The sequence below is a fragment of the Pollachius pollachius genome (assembly GCF_949987615.1).
Source record: "Pollachius pollachius genome assembly, chromosome: 13".
Classification (NCBI taxonomy): Eukaryota; Metazoa; Chordata; class Actinopteri; order Gadiformes; family Gadidae; genus Pollachius; species Pollachius pollachius.
The window spans coordinates 4819748-4840164 of NC_136946.1; the positions used below are offsets into that span (position 1 = coordinate 4819748).

The 20417-nt window shown below is 50.0% G+C and overlaps 1 protein-coding gene across 1 annotated transcript in view; it reads left to right on the top strand.

Annotated features, from left to right (window-relative positions):
- The first annotated feature begins 117 nt into the window (after positions 1-117).
- kiaa0319l (KIAA0319-like) overlaps positions 118-20417 on the top strand; it is a 62670-nt gene continuing 42370 nt past the window's right edge. Inside the window, exons 1-19 of the mRNA XM_079749289.1 lie at positions 118-252; positions 3137-3363; positions 3717-3809; positions 5071-5339; positions 7609-7677; positions 8194-8443; positions 8622-8720; positions 9692-9789; positions 10134-10221; positions 11149-11241; positions 11857-11989; positions 12674-12779; positions 13379-13501; positions 14484-14607; positions 15802-15894; positions 16505-16637; positions 17196-17301; positions 17875-17997; positions 18869-18992. Coding sequence (XP_079605415.1) covers positions 3737-3809; positions 5071-5339; positions 7609-7677; positions 8194-8443; positions 8622-8720; positions 9692-9789; positions 10134-10221; positions 11149-11241; positions 11857-11989; positions 12674-12779; positions 13379-13501; positions 14484-14607; positions 15802-15894; positions 16505-16637; positions 17196-17301; positions 17875-17997; positions 18869-18992 — 2104 coding nt within the window. The 5' untranslated portion in view covers positions 118-252; positions 3137-3363; positions 3717-3736. The remainder of the gene's footprint in view (positions 253-3136; positions 3364-3716; positions 3810-5070; positions 5340-7608; positions 7678-8193; positions 8444-8621; positions 8721-9691; positions 9790-10133; positions 10222-11148; positions 11242-11856; positions 11990-12673; positions 12780-13378; positions 13502-14483; positions 14608-15801; positions 15895-16504; positions 16638-17195; positions 17302-17874; positions 17998-18868; positions 18993-20417) is intronic.

The window sequence follows — 20417 nt, forward strand, 5'->3', positions numbered from 1 at the left end:
TGTTTGTTTTTCATGCCGATAAAGCTTCCTTGAATTGTATTGAATTGAATGGTAAGATGCAGTGTTCACGGTCGCCGGTAGGGGCCGCTAGAGGAGAGTTCAGCGCAGCAGCATCATCCCTGTGTGAGCGCCGTCAGCTCCAGTGAGGAAAACCAGGAGAAAACAACCGAGCTGACCTCGATAGTGTACAGTGTGCAACGCGACGTCAACCCACGGCAGACCCGGAGGATATACCTGCACACCTCGACATGTGTAAGCGCTTTATGTTCGTCTTGTGTTTGTATTGAACAGATCGATATGGGTTGACGATCTGCCCACAGCTGTTAGCTTAAAAGCGCCCCGATGCTCATATGTGTTCATGGTGTACATTATGTACATTACCCGGGGGATATCTCTCGTGTGTAGCCGTGGATTATCATCACAGTCGTGGTGATGATTCAAGGTATTTAGAAACGATTCAATGCATAGTAGTAGCCACCATGAGTTGTATTGCGTGATCTTGTTATTAAAAACGAAAGCTTATTATTCAGCAGAGAGAGAGGCTAGATCTGTGAACCATCTGGACGTGTCCCCTAGACACCATAGACGTATATATGTGTGTGGTTTGAACCATGTAAAGCTCCATAATGAATGAGTCCACCATTTTGAAGGATGTGTCACATTGCCTTACTCTAGTATACCGTCCAAATAGTATCATATTTAAGGTTGGCTAATCGGAACATCGGGTAATACCGGACGATCGGATGGCATCCATTCATTTCAAGAGGACTTTCATTTTCAAGAGGAGTCGACGTTGCAGCAGTCAGAAACGTGTGCGTGTGTGTGTGTGTTTCATAATTCCTCTCCCTCCCGTTATGGGAAATTTGAGTTGACTCCAATGCAAAGGAGAGGGAGAAAATAAGCAAATTTCCGGGTCAGTAGTAAGAGACTGCGTTGTTTATGACCTTATATATTGCGTCGATCTGTTGCCTACCCAGTAGTCCCACACTGAGCCAACTGGCAGAGCTGTCATCACGGCAGGTGACTGTGTCGCGTGAGTGAGCACCTCTGCGCAGCTACGCTTGCCGTAAAGACCGGGGGACGGATGTAGAGACCGGGGGACGGTCCGACAGACCGGGGGAGGATCCTAGTGACCGGGGGGCAGGGGGAGAGCCCTAGATACGGGGGACGGCCATAGAGACCAGGGGACGGCCCTAGAGACCGAGGGACGGCCATAGGGACGGGGGGACGGTTCTAGAGATTGGGGGACGGCCATAGAGACCGCTATAGACATTAGGCTATGAGCGGGACGTTTACTGAGCAGTAATGTGGGGCAAAGGTTCGATAAGGTACGTGCCTCGTATTTTGTTGGGCTACTTTTTGAAACATGGGCCTTGTAAAGAAGAAAACGTATTAAAACTATGGGGCGACAGACGATATGTGTCCCGGCTGTAGCCAATCCAATTGTTTTCCCAAAAGGAAGCAGACTGTTGATTAGGAAGGAAGAGGGAAACTGGTAAATTTCTTCTTCCTGAGTCAGGAGTGATAATAACTCCTACCCATAACAGCGTTTGAGTTTAATTATCTGTACTGTGAGGTCTGATTTAAGATGCTGGCAAACAAGCTACCTTATCAGTCTACTAGACATAACAGTTGTGAATCCTCTTTATTGGGTACACTCATATCACAACCCTATGGCCGCCTGGCAGGATGCAGGATCATGCTGTAGTGTTACCCCCCAGCTGTCTTAGATCTGTATGCATCCTATGATCTGGATAGGTGCCATGCCTTAGTGTTTTTCCTGTTCTTCATGCAGCAGCAAAAGCCTGTATTGAGACATTAGAAGTCACAGGAGACCCGTTTAATAAACAAATATGTAATAGTAACGAGGATACACGTTTACCTCTTAAGTTGTGACATGACACAGTCGACCGTCCATCACATGTTTCCTAGCGTTCCTCAGCCTGCCATTGCATGCACCTCAACGTTCACATCACACTGTCCCTCAGTCACACGGCATTAGTGCGACATTTATTATAAACAAATGTGTCATCATATTGTGAAGTGTCATGACTGACATCCTATTCTCCAAACGTGAATAAAAAAATATTGTTGTTATAATAATGTTATATAACAACGATATTTTTTTCTTATTTATCCTTTTATAATTAGTAGGTAAATTGCCATTTTTAAAGAGCTTGTGTGTGTCCACTATAGAGGATAAATGTGAAGTCGAGAGGGTCTCCACCAGGCAATGACCAGGACCACCTGAAGGGTAACACGCCACTTACACTGAATGGATCTGTAATGTAAACAGGCTGTATAGCCCTTCCAGGCCGAGGGAACCACACGTTCACAAACAAGTGGCCAGTCTGATTGAGCTGTGCAAACACTGTAAAGCAGTTGACCAGAAACAAATACTGTCCGAACTTTATTGTCCACAAAGGCAGAGACGGTGTAGACGCTGGCTAGGGTGTTCCAGAACTTTATCCACGTGTTGCTCATTTGGGTATACCATTTTGAATTAATTTAAATGTCATCATCATCATTTAAATGATCTTTTAATATGATTTTTTGCAGCACCCTGTGAGAGCTGGAGCCATATAGAGCCTGCTATTATTTAGCAGAACAAACAGTGTTTTTATGATGTTTGTGTGTGTGTGTGTGTGTGTGTGTGTGTGTGTGTGTGTATGTGTTTGTGATAAAATATCCCGGTTAATAATTCATTCAAAGCTTTAATCAAGCAAAAGTTAACCGGGGGCTACGATCGAATCAAGTAGTATCGGAGGAAGATATCGGAGGAAGATATCGGAGGCCTTCAAGGAGTGACACCGAAATACACAGAGAGGAGGGAAACAAAGAGACTATGGAGAGAGTAGCCTGGGCTCTGAGGAGTAGGGGAAGTGGGGAGAGGAGAGGGGAAGGGAAAGGAGAAGGAGAGAGGAGTGGGGAATGAGAGAGGAGAAGGGGAACAGGGAAGGAGAAGGGTGGAGGAGCAGGGAAGAGTGAGGAGCTGAAAACGAGATAGAAGAGGTGAGGGAAGGGCAGAAGAAGAAATTATTTAATTTAAGGAGAGAAAAAATTGTGTCAAAAATTGAGTCATGTCTTCATCCTATTTCATCGGTTCCTCTTCCTCTTCCTCCTCTTCTGTCTGCAGAGCGGTCGTGTCTGAGCGGATCGTGTCGCGGAGGACCAGAGAGCAGCCATGTTGACGCTGCCGCTCCGAATGCCACCGCTGTCGTCCTGTCTTCACCCCTCACCTCGCGTCACCTCCCTGCCCACCTAACTCCCCCCCCCCCCCCGAGCCTCCTGGTGGGAGGCACGGCTACACTCTCCTCCTCCTCCTCCTCATCCTCCTCCTACTCCTCGGGACCTACAGAAGAGGTGAGCTCTGCCTGAACCGTAGTCCTCCAGACGTATTGTAGTCCAGACGTATTGTTGCTCAGTTGAATCATTAATCGTTGATTAATGATTGTAAGGAGAGGGTGACTCAAGAAGTGTCGCATGTTGACTTCTGTTTTGGATGACGTTTTCTGTTGTATGTGGTCTAAAGGTCATTTCAAGTGGTTCCCTCCCTTGTTCTGCTGTACATTTTACATCGAGTCATAGTTCTATAATATGTCTTTAAACTATATTTTCATAAAATGTTGATAATTAAAGTCCTGGGTTTGCAATGTGATTCACCCTTTACTTCCCCTGGTGGTCTGATGTCTAACTCCCTCCATGTCTCCCACCAGGTCCTCTGCTTTCCAGGACCATGTCTCCCCCACGCTACCTACCTCACCACGTCCTATCACTGCTCTTCCTCTGGGCCCTACACACGCCCACAGGTACGACTAGCCAATAGGAAGCCTCCGGCCACCCAACCTTAGTCTGTTGACCTCGAGGGGGCGGGTTTCCCCGCAGTGTATATTCTCCTCGTTTATGCCAGGTGTTGTCGATGAGGAGACACTATCACGCTGGTCAGAAGAACACACACATCGTCACACACACCAGGTCACCCCTTAATAAAGAGGTGGTTAAGGTCAATGAGGCTGCTTGTGTACGTAAAGGTTCAACAACAATTCAGAGATCATCTCCGTTCCCGCCAAACAGGCCTTTGGTTACCCAGGGCGGGTCAGTTTTCTCTGCCATCTCATAGTGATCGTTTCAGGTGCTTCAGGTGGCCCTGTTTGTTAGTTTGTGGGTGCGTGGCTTACCACAGTTTGTGTGCCAGCTATCCTCTATCTCCCTTTGTCTCCCTCGGTCGCCTTCTGGCTCTGTCCCTCGGTCCCTCCCGTGTGTGTGTATGTGTGTGTGTGTGTGTGTGTGTGTGTGTGTGTGTGTGTTACACTGGACTCACAGTTTGCTACAGTCTAAAGTAGGACAAAAGATCCTGTGTGTGTTTGCTGACAAAAGCCCACAGTGCATTCTCTGTGTGGCTTCAAGGCCGAAGTTGCATTAATTCACCTGCATCCCATAATATGCCCCGTCGCGACAGAAGGGCCGTGGATCAGGGAACTGTCCCAGTTTGGCCCCCCATCCGGATTAGAACTATTCAAAAGTCACTTTAGAGCTACATTCAGCTTACAACTTTATGGTCTGCTTAGAACTCAATGGTTGGACTTTCTACAGACACAGTTGTAGAAAGGCCACTCTAGGACTATTCCATCTGTTTGGATCTCTATGGTCAGTTTATTTAGGATTATGGTCTGTTTAGAACTCTTCAGTCTGTTTGTTTAGAACTCTATGGTCGGTTTGGAACTCTACGGCCTGTTTACTTAGAACTCTGTGGTCGTTTCAAAACTAATTTTCAACACTACATTGGTTTTGAACTCTGCATTCTTTTCTGATCTCAGTTGCTTTGGCTCTGGCTCGTGTCTTCAGCCAGGCTGTGTCAATAAATGTCCTCCAAATATAATATTATTCATCAAGCATTTCTATTGTTTCGAAATGAGACCCACATTGTTGGCTGCAGTCCAACATGTGTTTCCAGATAACATACCCTTTCAACTGTTGCTTTAGCCTTCCCTGCTTTATTAGTATTCATTGACCTGTTCTCTCTCCCCGGACCCTCTCCCCCCCCCTCCCCCCTCCACCACGTCCCGGCAGAAGTCTCGGCTAACCTCTGCAGGGTGACGGGAGGCGTCCTGGGCATGCACTGGAGCAGCGTCCTGGGCCTGGGCTGGAGGCCCCTGGCCCGGGGGAATGCCGGCGCCACCTGCTGGCAGTCCTGCTGCCTGTCGCCCAGCTGCGGCGCGGTGTGGAGCCTGGGGGGCCACTGCGTCCAGCTCAGCTGCTCCAGGGACCGGGGCTGCGCCATCGACTTCCTGCCCCAGCCCCACCAGGAGTCCCTGGGCCTGCTGCAGATGCTGGACAAGGTAGGGCTCCCCCTGGATCCCCCGGGGTCCATGGGGGCCTCTGGATTGGGTCCCCCATCATGCGTTAGCCAGGGTTAGGTCAGGCTATCTTCAGATGTAAGGGAGTACTCATTCGGATGTAGGGGAGTACTTATTCGGATGTAGGGGAGTACTTCTTCGGATGTAAGGGAGTACTTCTTCGGATGTAAGGGAGTACTTCTTCGGATGTAAGGGAGTACTTATTCGGATGTAGGGGAGTACTTATTCGGATGTAAGGGAGTACTTCTTCGGATGTAAGGGAGTACTTATTCGGATGTAGGGGAGAACTTCTTCGGATGTAAGGGAGTACTTCTTCGGTTGTATGGGAGTACTTATTCGGATGTAGAGGAGTACTTCTTCGGATGTAAGGGAGTACTTATTCGGATGTAAGGGGGTACTTATTCGGATGTAGGGGAGTACTTCTTCGGATGTGAGGGAGTACTTCTTCGGATGTAAGGGAGTACTTATTCGGATGTAAGGGAGTAACGTATTTTCCGCACTATAAGGCGCACTTAAAAGCCGGTAATTTTCTCAAAAAACGACAGTGCGCCTTATAATCCGGAGCGCCTTATATATGGATCAATTGGTTAATTGGTTGATCCATACTGGTTGTAAACGGCGCTCTGTCAAAATGTTTCAGTATGAAAAACCAATAAAAACAATTTAATAATAATAATAAAATGTTTCACTACGACTACGATAAAGCCACACCGCTTGCAGCATTACGGCTATCGTAGTCAGTGCACACAGCATTTTACTGCGCTTACTCACGGAAGGTCACACTATACGATCACAGAGCCAGGAAATCGGGCGGAAGACTGGCCACACTACAAGATTCGAGGGTGCGATGCTCTACTTTGTATCATTCACGTTTGCAAGATATTTAAAAATCTAAGGTTTGGAACTGCGTAATTGTGTTTTACTTTTTTGTCATAAAGGTTCCAGTTTTATATCTGCTAAATGCAGCAACTCGTCCTCACAGTTGCGTTGCGCGTGACGAGCTATACAATTAGCACAGCTCCATCTAGTGGATGCATAACGCATCCCCAGTCAAATGTTTGACTGCAGTATCTTCTATGCTATGCGCCTTATAATCCGGTGCGCCCTATTTATGAAAAAAGTTCTAAAATAGGTCATTCATTGAAGGTGCGCCTTATAATCCGGTGCGCGTTATAGTGCGGGAAATACGGTACTTATTCGGATGTAGGGGAGTACTTCTTCGGATGTAAGGGAGTACTTATCCGGATGTAGGGGAGTACTTCTTCGGATGTAAGGGAGTACTTATTCGGATGTAGGGGAGTACTTCTTCGGATGTAAGGGAGTACTTATTCGGATGTAGGGGAGTACTTCTTCGGATGTAAGGGAGTACTTATTCGGATGTAGGGGAGTACTTCTTCGGATGTAAGGGAGTACTTATTCGGATGTAGGGGAGTATTTCTTCGGATGTAAGGGAGTACTTATTCGGATGTAGGGGAGTACTTCTTCGGATGTAAGAGTACTTTTTCGTGCATGCGTTGGAATCAAATGAGCTCTCATCCCAAGGAGTAGTTGGCCCATTGATGCCCCTTTGGTTCGATTCATGCAAAGCCCGGAACATGTTGCTCAAGGTTTTCAGTGATTTTATTTAATTGTTTTAATGGGAATCAGAACTCTTTCATATTAACAAATAGCTTTGCAGTTCCTTCTTGAATGGCGGGTGAGTTTAGGTTTAAAGGAGCAATAAGCACTATTTACAGGAAGTTCCTGTAACAATAAAAATATCGAACGTAATAAAAATGTCCCTTGCCCTAAGCCATACCCAAGAAACGATGCCCAATCGAACACTCACAGATCAGCTTAGTTGGTAGACAGCAGAGAAATGCAGGCAATCGGGGGTTTGACTTTAAGGAGACATTTCCTGATTGTTCATTATAAAACTACCGGCTAGCCCTGTTTTGTTTTGGCCAGCAGGATGATCTTCTGGCAGCCTACTTCACAGTCAGATGGCACATTTCCTGAGAACATAAGATTCACAGCTAGCTGCTGGAATGTGGAATTATGAGTTATTGGATCCTTTTGACTTCTTGATCCTTTGTTAAAATCCTTGGCTAAATGACAAATCTAGTCATCACACTGTTGGGACCGATACAGATTATTATGACCCCACTATGAACAACGATTGAGCCACCAAAAAAGGCCATACGAGTTTGAATGATATATTCCTGACGTTTCTCCACTGTGTATCTGACCTGTATCTGACCCGTTCTCCCAGGGCCCGGTGATCCAGAAGCGATCCGTCAGGCAGCGCCGAGCACACAGAACCCATCCCCACGTCAACACGGTAAGAGGGCCGGGTCATCGGGGGGGGGGGGGGGGGGGGGCGCTGTCACTGTCCAGGGCCCACACACTCATTACACACAAGCTGTACTTTAGACTGTAGGTGCACTGTTGGCCATGTTCATTCAGTTAATGTGAGGTGCTTGGGAAAATAGTCTTTCCTTCCTCCCGCCCTTCCTTCCTCTCTTCCTCCGTTCATTCCTTTATTCCTTGCTCCCTTCCTCTCTCCTTCCCTCCCTACCTTCTTTCCTCCCTCACTCCCTCCCCTCCTTCCTTCCTTCCTTCCTTCCTTTCTTCCTCTCTCCCTTCCTTCCTTCCTTCCTTCCCTTCCTCTCTCCCTTCTTCCCTCCCTTTCTTCTTTCCTTCCATCCTTCCTTCAGTACCTCCTTAATTCAAGCTAAGATATGACAGTAGTTTATGCTCCTAGACACTAGCAGGTTAGCTGTCGCAGGCTAATAGGGTTGACAGCTTATCCCAGACACGGCGCCTCCCTTCACCGTCCCTCTCCTCCCCCCCCCAGAGGAGCACCACCCTGGCCACCCTGGAGCCCCCACCCGCCGGCACTCTCCCTCCCACCACCCCCAAGAGCAGCAGCCTCGGCCCGTCGGCCAATGGGAGTGCAGAATCGCCAGCGCCGCCCGTCCGCGCCCAGGACCCGCCGGCGTCGACGGGCCCGTCCACCAAGGTCGCCACGACCTCCAGCGCCACGGAGGGCGCGGAGGAGGACGTTGCCACGGTTATGGCGGCGCTGGCCAACCCGACGGCGGCAGGTAAGACGGAGACGGAGACGGGAATGTGTGCCCCCCCTGTGTGGATGCTTGTTGCCATGGCGATCTCCTGAACAATTTAATCATCGATCAATCACCGTTAACCGAATCCCCCCCCCCCCCCCCCACCCCGGTCCTGTCCTGTCCCGTCTCCGTGGCGACGCTGCGGTTGCATTGGCAGTGAGGGAGCTGGCCGTGTCGGCGGGGCAGAGTGTGGAGGTCATCCTGCCCAACAACGAGGTGGAGCTCAACGCCTTCGTGGTCCCGGCCGCCAAGACCGGTACAGACGCACACACACGCACAAACGCACACACCGACACACACGCACACGCACTCACTCACTCACCCACTCGCTCACTCTCTCACTCACTCACTCACATACACTGACATGCACACACACATACACTGACTTGCACGCACACACATACAGACACCCACAAGCATTCACGCACACACACACACATATACACACACACCACAAAATACTGTTATTGTTAGGGTTAACCCTTCTCCCCATCCCATGATATTATTGGCACTCAACTGTTTATAGTACTATAAATTAGGGCTGTCAAATGAACGCGCATTTTTTTAACGCGTTTATAACGCGTTAAAAAAATGTACGCAGATTAATCGCTCTTCTATCGTGCCCTTTGACCCGGTGGGTCATTTGCGTTGAAACAAAATGGAGGCAGACGAGAAGACGCTGCTCGGCCCCGTGAACGGAAAATTCCTGTTTGAACAACTCCCAGACAGTACTGTAGATAGCAACACCGTTATCTGCAATCTCTGTAGTAAGGAATTTTCCTATCAGTTCATGAACCCTTAAATATCACCTCAACGCAAAAACGTTTGGTAGCAAGCTGGCAGGTACGAGCTGCCACCGCCCCTGAAGCTGGCGCTAGCAGCCAGCCTCGTCAAGCCACACTCGACTGAGATGCATTGAATCTTGAGTGACATGGAAATGTTATTAATTTGATCTTGAAATGCACCGTATGTTAATGAAAGACATGTTTTAAATAAAAGAGATCGATAATTTTTAATCGCTTGACAGCCCTACTATAAATGTTTAATTGCTCCGGTGTCTGAGCAGTTTGGTAGGTCATGGATGCTTTGGTCAAAAGCACACCTACCAAGATTCTGCTGAACAGTGTCACGTGTGTTTAATCCATGTGAATGCACATTCACACACTGTCTCTGTTTGGCACGATTCCTCTGATTGATGTTGATACACTTGTTTTACTTGTTTTCCAGGCTCCAAGTATTCGTTTGACTGGCATCTCATCACCCACCCCAAGGACTCCAGCGGAGAGATGGAGGGGAAGTACAACAAGACACTGAAACTGAGCAGGGTGAGACGCAGCACACACCCTATCAAGCATCCTATCAAAGTCACCCACACAATCACTGTTCTGGGAAGTCATTTCATTAGAGACGTTCTCAGAATCTGTCGGTTTAACTCTCACTCTCTGCGTCTTTGTCCTTCCCCCTTTCTATCTGTTTCTCTCTCTTGATCTCCCTCTCTCTCTCTCTCTGTCTCTCTGTCTCCCTTTCTCTCCCGCCCTGTGTCTATCTCCCTCTGTCTCCCTCTCTCTCTCTCCCCCCCTGTGTCTCTCTATCTCCCTCTGTCTCCCTCTCTGTGTGTCTGTGTCTCTCTGTCTCCCTCTCTCTCCCCCCCCCTCTGTCCCCTCCCCAGCTGACAGCCGGCCTGTACGAGTTTGAGGTGATCGTGGACGGAGACGGCGGCCACGGCGAGGGCTACGTCAACGTCACGGTCAAACCAGGTGAGCTCAGTCGCCTGTCAACACAAACACCGACACTACACCCCCACACACCTCCATAGAGGGGCCTGCTCTCTCTGAACACCCCCGCCACACCCCAAAGTCCAGATGAAGAGGCCTGTTATAGCTGCGTATAGATTAACCCCTGCATCACAGAGCTATAGAGTATAAGGTGAACCCCCTGGTGCAGTAGAGAGAAAGGTTGGTCTAGTGGGTATGGTTCTGGACTCTTGGCCTGAAAAGGTCCCGGGTTTTCAATCCCCAAATATCCACCGCCATACCTGAAGGTATCCCTGAGCCTAAGATGTCGGGTCGCTTATCTTCCTGTCAACAACACGTGTTTACATTCATTCAAACCCCGGATGAATGCCAACACATCCTGTGAGCATGCTCAGCTGGTGTGTGCTCAGTGCTTAGCCTGAATCACGTAGCGTGCGTCCTTGTTTGTTCTGGTGGACCGGGACATGCGGCGGCGGCCTGTTTGAACAATACCTTGTTGTACTTGTTGTTGATCTTCTTTTTTACCTTGTGCCTTATTGGATCTCGCTGTACTCTGTTTACCTTATTTTTAGCTCACTGTTCTAACCTCTTTTATTTGATTTTTTATCTTGTGCCTTGTTGAATCTCACTGTACTCTGTTTACCTTATTATTAGCTCACTGTTTTAACCTCTTATCTTCTTTATACCTTGTGTGTATCTCGCTGTAATCAGTTTAAAACAATGAGGTTAAGAGAAGTGTATCGCTTTTTTTTTTTCTTCACAAAAGCCCTTCTAGGGATGGGTGTTGCATATCAGCATCCGCTATAAGCACTATAAAACTTGCATTGGATAGCTGCTCTCAGCTTGTCTATGTACACTGTATCCGTCCCTATCAAATAAACCATCAATAATAATAATAAATCAATGACCTCTGTGTCTCACCCCCCACAGAACCCCGCGTCAACAAGCCTCCCGTCGCCGTGGTTTCCCCCACCTTCCAGGAGATCACCTTGCCCACCAGCTCCACGGTGATCGACGGCAGCCGTGAGTCTGACACGCCTACACCGAGAGCCCCATGAGACCCCTATTAGCGGCCCCCCCCCCCCCCAGGGAGAAAGACGCATTGGAACTAGTTTCGGCGACGTCAGCCATCATGTGTTGCTATTCTTTAATGTTGAGTGTGAGGCACCTCATCTACGTCCTTTTAGTTGAACATGAGCATGAAGAACAAAATTTATAACTAAGCAGAAATGCAAACATGAGCAGAATAAGAGGATTGTGTCGTAGCCATTCATTCTGCTCTCTCTCTCCCCCTTACTCTAACGCTCTCTGCCCACGGTATCTCTCTGTTTCTCTCATTATCTGCCTTACCTCAATCTCTCTCCCTATATTCTCTTGGTCTCTCTTTTCCTTATGTTTTCTCCCATTCTCCGTCTCCATACCGTCTCTCTCTCCCTGCACTATCTCGTTCCATACGTTATCATGTCTATGTATGCTCTCTGTCTCTCTCTCTCCTTCACGTCCTAATCTCCCTCCTTATGTTCTCTCTCACTCTCCATACACTATGTCTCTCTCTCTCTCTCTCTCTCTCTCTCTCTCTCTCTCTCTCTCTCTCTCTCTCTCTCTCTCTCTCTCTCTCTCTCTCCCCCCCCCCCTCAGAGAGCTCTGATGACGACAAGCTGGTGGCGTGGCGCTGGGAGGAGGTCAAAGGGCCCCTGAGGGACGAGAAGGTGACCGGAAACACGCCCATCCTCACCCTGAGCCGCCTGGTGCCTGGGAGCTACACCTTCATGTGAGGACGGCCCTGCGACCCGTGCCAATATACATGGGAAATGTAGTTTTCTCCCATTCCATTTACAGCATCGAGGATAAATTGCGCCAGTGAAATGTAGTTCTTTGACACTGTCACTGTACAGCATCAGAACTGGACCAGTGGGAAATGTAGTTCTCTCACAGTCACTGTGAAGTCAAAGTGCAGCATCAGAACGACATTAGGGGGGAAATGTAGTTCTCTCACAGTCACTGTGAAGTCAAAATACAGCATCAGAACTGGACAAGTGGGAAATGTAGTTCTCTCACAGTCACTGTGAAGTCAAAGTACAGCATCAGAACGACATTAGGGGGGAAATGTAGTTCTCTCACAGTCACTGTGAAGTCAAAATACAGCATCAGAACTGGACAAGTGGGAAATGTAGTTCTCTCACAGTCACTGTGAAGTCAAAGTACAGCATCAGAACTACATTAGGGGGGAAATGTTCTCTTACAGTATCTACAGTAATATTATGTTGATTGGGAAAATTAGCATTGCAACTATTAAAGAACAATAGCTTCGAAGGCAAGTCTTGCAAGTCGTATGGTGAATCAAACGGGTCAGGATGTGGGTCAGGATGTGGGTCAGGATGTGAGCGGTCCTTGCAGTCCTGTCGTAGTATTCAGTCCAACATCAACAGGGGAACTCTCTCCTCAACGTCCACAGCTTGACGGTGACCGACTCGGACGGAGTTCAGAACTCCACCCAGGCCACCCTACTGGTGAACAAGGCCACGGACTACAAACCAGTGGCCAACGCAGGGCCCAACCAGGTAGGAACCATTCACACCGGAACCCTTCTTCTGCCGTGGGGAGGGGGGGACTGCTTTCGGAGAAGCACACACGTATGACGGATATTAATGCTTCAAGGCAATGCTGGAAACACTATACACTAACGCTATATGGACAAAAAGTCCATCTTTCAAGATATTTCAACTTTCTTCATCATGGTAAATTAACTGTTGATGTCTGTGTTGGGGGCAGGATAGCTTAGTAGTCACTAGGGCGTCTCCTGGCCAAAAGGTACTCGGTTCGATCCCCAAGTTCCACAGCCTCTAACCTGTAGTGTATCGGTTGCAGTCTGAGCTTGCTTCAGATAAAAGTTTATGCCAAATGGAGACATAAATGCAAATGTACAAATTGATTCAAAATCTGTGTGTGTGTGTGTGTGTGTGTGTGTGTGTGTGTGTGTGTGTGGTTGACTGCAGGATGAACTGAACCTGGGTGTGTGTTGGTTGTGGTGAACAGCAGGATTAACTGAATGTGTGTGTGTGTGTGTGTGTGTGTGTGTGTGTGTGTGTGTGTGTGTGTGTTGTGGTTGACTGCAGGATTAGAACTAAACCTGTGTGTGTTCTGGCGGCGGTGTCTGCAGGTGATCACGCTGCCCCGTAACTCCATCACCCTGTACGGCAACGAGAGCACCGACGACCACGAGCCCCTGAACTACGAGTGGTCCCTCAGCCCCATGAGCAAGGCCAAGGTGGTGGAGATGCAGGTCAGGACTCAGAGAGATGTGGAGGGGTGGGGGTGGAGGTCAGGACTCAGAGAGATGTGGAGGGGTGGAGGTGGAGGTCAGGACTCAGAGCGAGGTGGAGGAGGTGGGGGTCAGGACTCAGAGAGATGTGGAGGGGTGGGGGTCAGGACTCAGAGCGAGGTGGAGGAGGTGGGGGTCAGGACTCAGAGAGATGTGGAGGGGGTGGGGGTCAGGACTCAGAGCGAGGTGGAGGGGGTGGGGGTCAGGACTCAGAGCGAGGTGGAGGAGGTGGGGGTCAGGACTCAGAGAGATGTGGAGGGGGTGGGGGTCAGGACTCAGAGAGATGTGGAGGGGGTGGGGGTCAGGACTCAGAGCGAGGTGGAGGTCAGGACTCAGAGAGATGTGGAGGGGGTGGGGGTCAGGACTCAGAGCGAGGGGTGGAGGTCAGGACTCAGAGCGAGGTGGAGGGGTGGGGGTGGAGGTCAGGACTCAGAGCGAGGTGGAGGGGTGGGGGTGGAGGTCAGGACTCAGAGCGAGGGGCTGGAGGTCAGGACTCAGAGCGAGGTGGAGGTCAGGACTCAGAGCGAGGTGGAGGTCAGGACTCAGAGCGAGGTGGAGGGGGTGGGGGTCAGGACTCAGAGCGAGGTGGAGGAGGTGGAGGTCAGACAGTCAGCATGCTGTGGTCAACATTAGAAGGTTTATTAGCGCAGTAAAGTTAAGGCAAAGAGCTCTAAGGATCGTGCTCAAGTCCACTAAGAAATGACAAGGTGCAAGCCAACGTAACCCCAGATATATATATATATATAGTATATAAACACAAGAATATACAAATAAAATCAGTTTCTAGGTTAGAGATGAGATTCACTTATTTAATCTCGGATGGAAAAAATACATTTTGCTCGTCTTTCCTTTTTTTTCTTTTATGACGTTATAATTGATTGTTGACCTTTGACCTTTGACCTTTGACTGAATACCGAGGCCGGCTGGTTCTCTCTGTGCCCAGGGGGTGCGGACGGCCACCCTGCAGCTGTCCGCCATGCAGGAGGGGGACTACACCTTCAAGCTGAAGGTGTCCGACTCCTCCGGGCAGCAGGACGTCGCCCTGGTCACCGTCATCGTCCAGCCAGGTAACCGGGGCAACCAGTCGGCCAACCAAAGACAACCGAACCTGGGCCTACATAGGACGGAACCCCCGTAGAACAGAACATGGCCGAATGGGACTCGTATAGAACAGAACCTGGGTGAATAGAATCCATATAGGACAGACCATGTGTTTACATAGGATGGAACAAAATGGAATTGTACCGAAAGGAATAGGAGCCAATCAAACCCAAATACTGTAGAATGAAACCAAAACAAGTGGAATGGACAAAAGGCATTTCAACATGAAACAATGCAGATGTTTGTAAGGAGTTAACGACTCGACAGTCACCGCAACATCAATGGGGTGCGTGTGTGGAGGAGTCTGTCGTGTTCGCCATGTCAGAATGAACGAGTGAATGTGTCTGGTGTCAGGAAGCTGTGAAACACACACGCAGCCAGGCCAGAGTAATCAACACAACACCAACCGAAACACCACAACAAGGGGATAGTGGTGAGGTCGACATTGAAGACAAACCCTAAGCCCCCCCCCGACCCGACCTCAACGCTCCTATATACATCGCTTGGCCCCTGCGCTACGAGCAAACGGCGCATTATATTATGTGCGTCTGGTAACCGCCGGTGTGATCCGCCGGTCTGAACAGGCACAGGTGCCAACCCACCGGTGTGAGCGGGGTTGCCGTGGGAACATGGCCCGTGGGGGTTGTGCCTTCACAGGTGTGTCGTTTCACACCCCGTAGCTACACAACGTTTCGCTGTTTCCCCCCCGGCCGTTTGGCTGATGAGCGTCTTTTACTGCGCCTCTGGCGTGCTCAACCCCACCCTCCCCCCCGAGCGTGCTTCCGCGAGTTCTCTTCCAAGGTTTCCGTGGTTTGGTCACACCACGGAGACGGAGGAGGCTTTTGAACGAGCTTCCTGTCGGACCGGTATAACCAAAACAGCAAGATTCTGCATTCGTCCCTGCACGAGTATGATCAGACGACATGGGATCTCTTCATTTAGCGACTTTCACTCACCCTTCCTCCCCCCCCCCTCCGCTGGGCTTCGAACCCGGGATCCAGGAGGTCACTAGGTCACTAACCACCCTACCCTCCCCTTATCGAGTGACTTCCTGCTTGTATGTATATGCACTGTGTATATATAGGATGTGTATCCCCTCCCTCAACGCCGCCGACAAGCAAACCATTAGTATCCGAGCAACGGTTTCTCACCCCCCACAGAACCCCGAGTCAACAAGCCTCCCGTCGCCGTGGTTTCCCCCACCTTCCAGGAGATCACCTTGCCCACCAGCTCCACGGTGATCGACGGCAGCCGTGAGTCTGACACGCCTACACCGAGAGCCCCATGAGACCCCTATTAGCGCCCCCCCCCCCCCCCCCCCCCAGGGAGAAAGACGCATTGGAACTAGTTTCGGCGACGTCAGCCATCATGTGTTGCTATTCTTTAATGTTAATGTTCACCTTCTGCTGATGTGTTTAAACTTGAGTGTGAGGCACCTCATCTACGTCCTTTTAGTTGAACATGAGCATTAAGAACAAAATTTATAACTAAGCAGAAATGCAAACATGAGCAGAATAAGAGGATTGTGTCGTAGCCATTCATTCTGCTCTCTCTCTCCCCTTACTCTAACGCTCTCTGCCCACGGTATCTCTCTGTTTCTCTCATTATCTGCCTTACCTCAATCTCTCTCCCTATTTTCTCTTGGTCTCTCTTTTCCTTATGTTTTCTCCCATTCTCCGTCTCCATACCGTCTCTCTCTCCCTGCACTATCTCGTTCCATACGTTATCATGTCTATGTATGCTCTCTGTCCTTCACGTCCTAATCTCCCTCCTTATGTTCTCTCTCACTCTCCATACACTATGTCTTTCTCTCTCTCTCTCTCTCTCTCTCTCTCTCGCTCTCTCTCTCTCCCCCCCTCTCAGAGAGCTCTGATGACGACAAGCTGGTGGCGTGGCGCTGGGAGGAGGTCAAAGGGCCCCTGAGGGACGAGAAGGTGACCGGAAACACGCCCATCCTCACCCTGAGCCGCCTGGTGCCTGGGAGCTACACCTTCATGTGAGGACGGCCCTGCGACCCGTGCCAATATATATGGGAAATGTAGTTTTCTCCCATTCCATTTACAGCATCGAGGATAAATTGCGCCAGTGAAATGTAGTTCTTTGACACTGTCACTGTACAGCATCAGAACTGGACCAGTGGGAAATGTAGTTCTCTCACAGTCACTGTGAAGTCAAAATACAGCATCAGAACTGGACAAGTGGGAAATGTAGTTCTCTCACAGTCACTGTGAAGTCAAAATACAGCATCAGAACTGGACAAGTGGGAAATGTAGTTCTCTCACAGTCACTGTGAAGTCAAAGTACAGCATCAGAACTACATTAGGGGGGAAATGTTCTCTTACAGTATCTACAGTAATATTATGTTGATTGGGAAAATTAGCATTGCAACTATTAAAGAACAATAGCTTCGAAGGCAAGTCTTGCAAGTCGTATGGTGAATCAAACGGGTCAGGATGTGGGTCAGGATGTGGGTCAGGATGTGAGCGGTCCTTGCAGTCCTGTCGTAGTATTCAGTCCAACATCAACAGGGGAACTCTCTCCTCAACGTCCACAGCTTGACGGTGACCGACTCGGACGGAGTTCAGAACTCCACCCAGGCCACCCTACTGGTGAACAAGGCCACGGACTACAAACCAGTGGCCAACGCAGGGCCCAACCAGGTAGGAACCATTCACACCGGAACCCTTCTTCTGCCGTGGGGAGGGGGGGACTGCTTTCGGAGAAGCACACACGTATGACGGATATTAATGCTTCAAGGCAATGCTGGAAACACTATACACTAACGCTATATGGACAAAAAGTCCATCTTTCAAGATATTTCAACTTTCTTCATCATGGTAAATTAACTGTTGATGTCTGTGTTGGGGGCAGGATAGCTTAGTAGTCGCTAGGGCGTCTCCTGGCCAAAAGGTACTCGGTTCGATCCCCAAGTTCCACAGCCTCTAACCTGTAGTGTATCGGTGGCAGTCTGAGCTTACTTCAGATAAAAGTTTATGCCAAATGGAGACATAAATGCAAATGTACAAATTGATTCAAAATCTGTGTGTGTGTGTGTGTGTGTGTGTGTGTGTGTGGTTGACTGCAGGATGAACTGAACCTGGGTGTGTGTTGGTTGTGGTGAACAGCAGGATTAACTGAATGTGTGTGTGTGTGTGTGTGTGTGTGTGTGTGTGTTGTGGTTGACTGCAGGATTAGAACTAAACCTGTGTGTGTTCTGGCGGCGGTGTCTGCAGGTGATCACGCTGCCCCGTAACTCCATCACCCTGTACGGCAACGAGAGCACCGACGACCACGAGCCCCTGAACTACGAGTGGTCCCTCAGCCCCATGAGCAAGGCCAAGGTGGTGGAGATGCAGGTCAGGACTCAGAGAGATGTGGAGGGGTGGGGGTGGAGGTCAGGACTCAGAGCGAGGTGGAGGAGGTGGGGGTCAGGACTCAGAGAGATGTGGAGGGGTGGGGGTGGAGGTCAGGACTCAGAGCGAGGTGGAGGAGGTGGGGGTCAGGACTCAGAGAGATGTGGAGGGGTGGGGGTGGAGGTCAGGACTCAGAGAGAGGTGGAGGAGGTGGGGGTCAGGACTCAGAGAGATGTGGAGGGGTGGGGGTGGAGGTCAGGACTCAGAGCGAGGTGGAGGTCAGGACTCAGAGAGATGTGGAGGGGGTGGGGGTCAGGACTCAGAGCGAGGGGTGGAGGTCAGGACTCAGAGTGAGGTGGAGGGGTGGGGGTGGAGGTCAGGACTCAGAGCGAGGTGGAGGGGTGGGGGTGGAGGTCAGGACTCAGAGCGAGGTGGAGGTCAGGACTCAGAGCGAGGGGGTGGAGGTCAGGACTCAGAGCGAGGTGGAGGTGGTGGGGGTCAGGACTCAGCGAGGTGGAGGTCAGTCCTCAGAGAGAGGTGGAGGAGGTGGAGGTCAGACAGTCAGCATGCTGTGGTCAACATTAGAAGGTTTATTAGCGCAGTAAAGTTAAGGCAAAGAGCTCTAAGGATCGTGCTCAAGTCCACTAAGAAATGACAAGGTGCAAGCCAACGTAACCCCAGATATATATATATAGTATATAAACACAAGAATATACAAATAAAATCAGTTTCTAGGTTAGAGATGAGATTCACTTATTTAATCTCGGATGTCGTCTTTCCTTTTTTTTCTTTTATGACGTTATAATTGATTGTTGACCTTTGACCTTTGACCTTGGACTGAATACCGAGGCCGGCTGGTTCTCTCTGTGCCCAGGGGGTGCGGACGGCCACCCTGCAGCTGTCCGCCATGCAGGAGGGGGACTACACCTTCAAGCTGAAGGTGTCCGACTCCTCCGGGCAGCAGGACGTCGCCCTGGTCACCGTCATCGTCCAGCCAGGTAACCGGGGCAACCAGTCGGCCAACCAAAGACAACCGAACCTGGGCCTACATAGGACGGAACCCCCGTAGAACAGAACATGGCCGAATGGGACTCGTATAGAACAGAACCTGGGTGAATAGAATCCATATAGGACAGACCATGTGTTTACATAGGATGGAACAAAATGGAATTGTACCGAAAGGAATAGGAGACAATCAAACCCAAATACTGTAGAATGAAACCAAAACAAGTGGAATGGACAAAAGGCATTTCAACATGAAACAATGCAGATGTTTGTAAGGAGTTAACGACTCGACAGTCACCGCAACATCAATGGGGTGCGTGTGTGGAGGAGTCTGTCGTGTTCGCCATGTCAGAATGAATGAGTGAATGTGTCTGGTGTCAGGAAGCTGTGAAACACACACGCAGCCAGGCCAGAGTAATCAACACAACACCAACCGAAACACCACAACAAGGGGATAGTGGTGAGGTCGACGTTGAAGACAAACCCTAAGCCCCCCCCCGACCCGACCTCAACGCTCCTATATACATCGCTTGGCCCCTGCGCTACGAGCAAACGGCGCATTATATTATGTGCGTCTGGTAACCGCCGGTGTGATCCGCCGGTCTGAACAGGCACAGGTGCCAACCCACCGGTGTGAGCGGGGTTGCCGTGGGAACATGGCCCGTGGGGGTTGTGCCTTCACAGGTGTGTCGTTTCACACCCCGTAGCTACACAACGTTTCGCTGTTTCCCCCCCGGCCGTTTGGCAGATGAGCGTCTTTTACTGCGCCTCTGGCGTGCTCAACCCCACCCTCCCCCCCGAGCGTGCTTCCGCGAGTTCTCTTCCAAGGTTTCCGTGGTTTGGTCACACCACGGCGACGGAGGAGGCTTTTGAACGAGCTTCCTGTCGGACCGGTATAACCATAACAGCAAGATTCTGCATTCGTCCCTGCACGAGTATGATCAGACGACATGGGATCTCTTCATTTAGCGACTTTCACTCACCCTTCCTCCCCCCCCCCCTCCGCTGGGCTTCGAACCCGGGATCCAGGAGGTCACTAGGTCACTAACCACCCTACCCTCCCCTTATCGAGTGACTTCCTGCTTGTATGTATATGCACTGTGTATATATAGGATGTGTATCCCCTCCCTCAACGCCGCCGACAAGCAAACCATTAGTATCCGAGCGACGGTTTATTTAACCTCGTTGGCATACCTGCGCTGCCACATGGAGGCTCCAGGGCTCGACCAAAGAAAGGGCTTCAGGGCGAACTCCACGCTTCATGCTGCGTTCCTTCCTGGAGCTCACTTTTAGGCCGGTGACTCATGGTGACTCAAAAAGTAGGTCACCCTGTCCCCTCAGACCAGCGTCAGGGTAAACACTATTGTATCAACATTTACTTAATGACACGGTGACCTAAGGGGAACTAGGGGATGTAC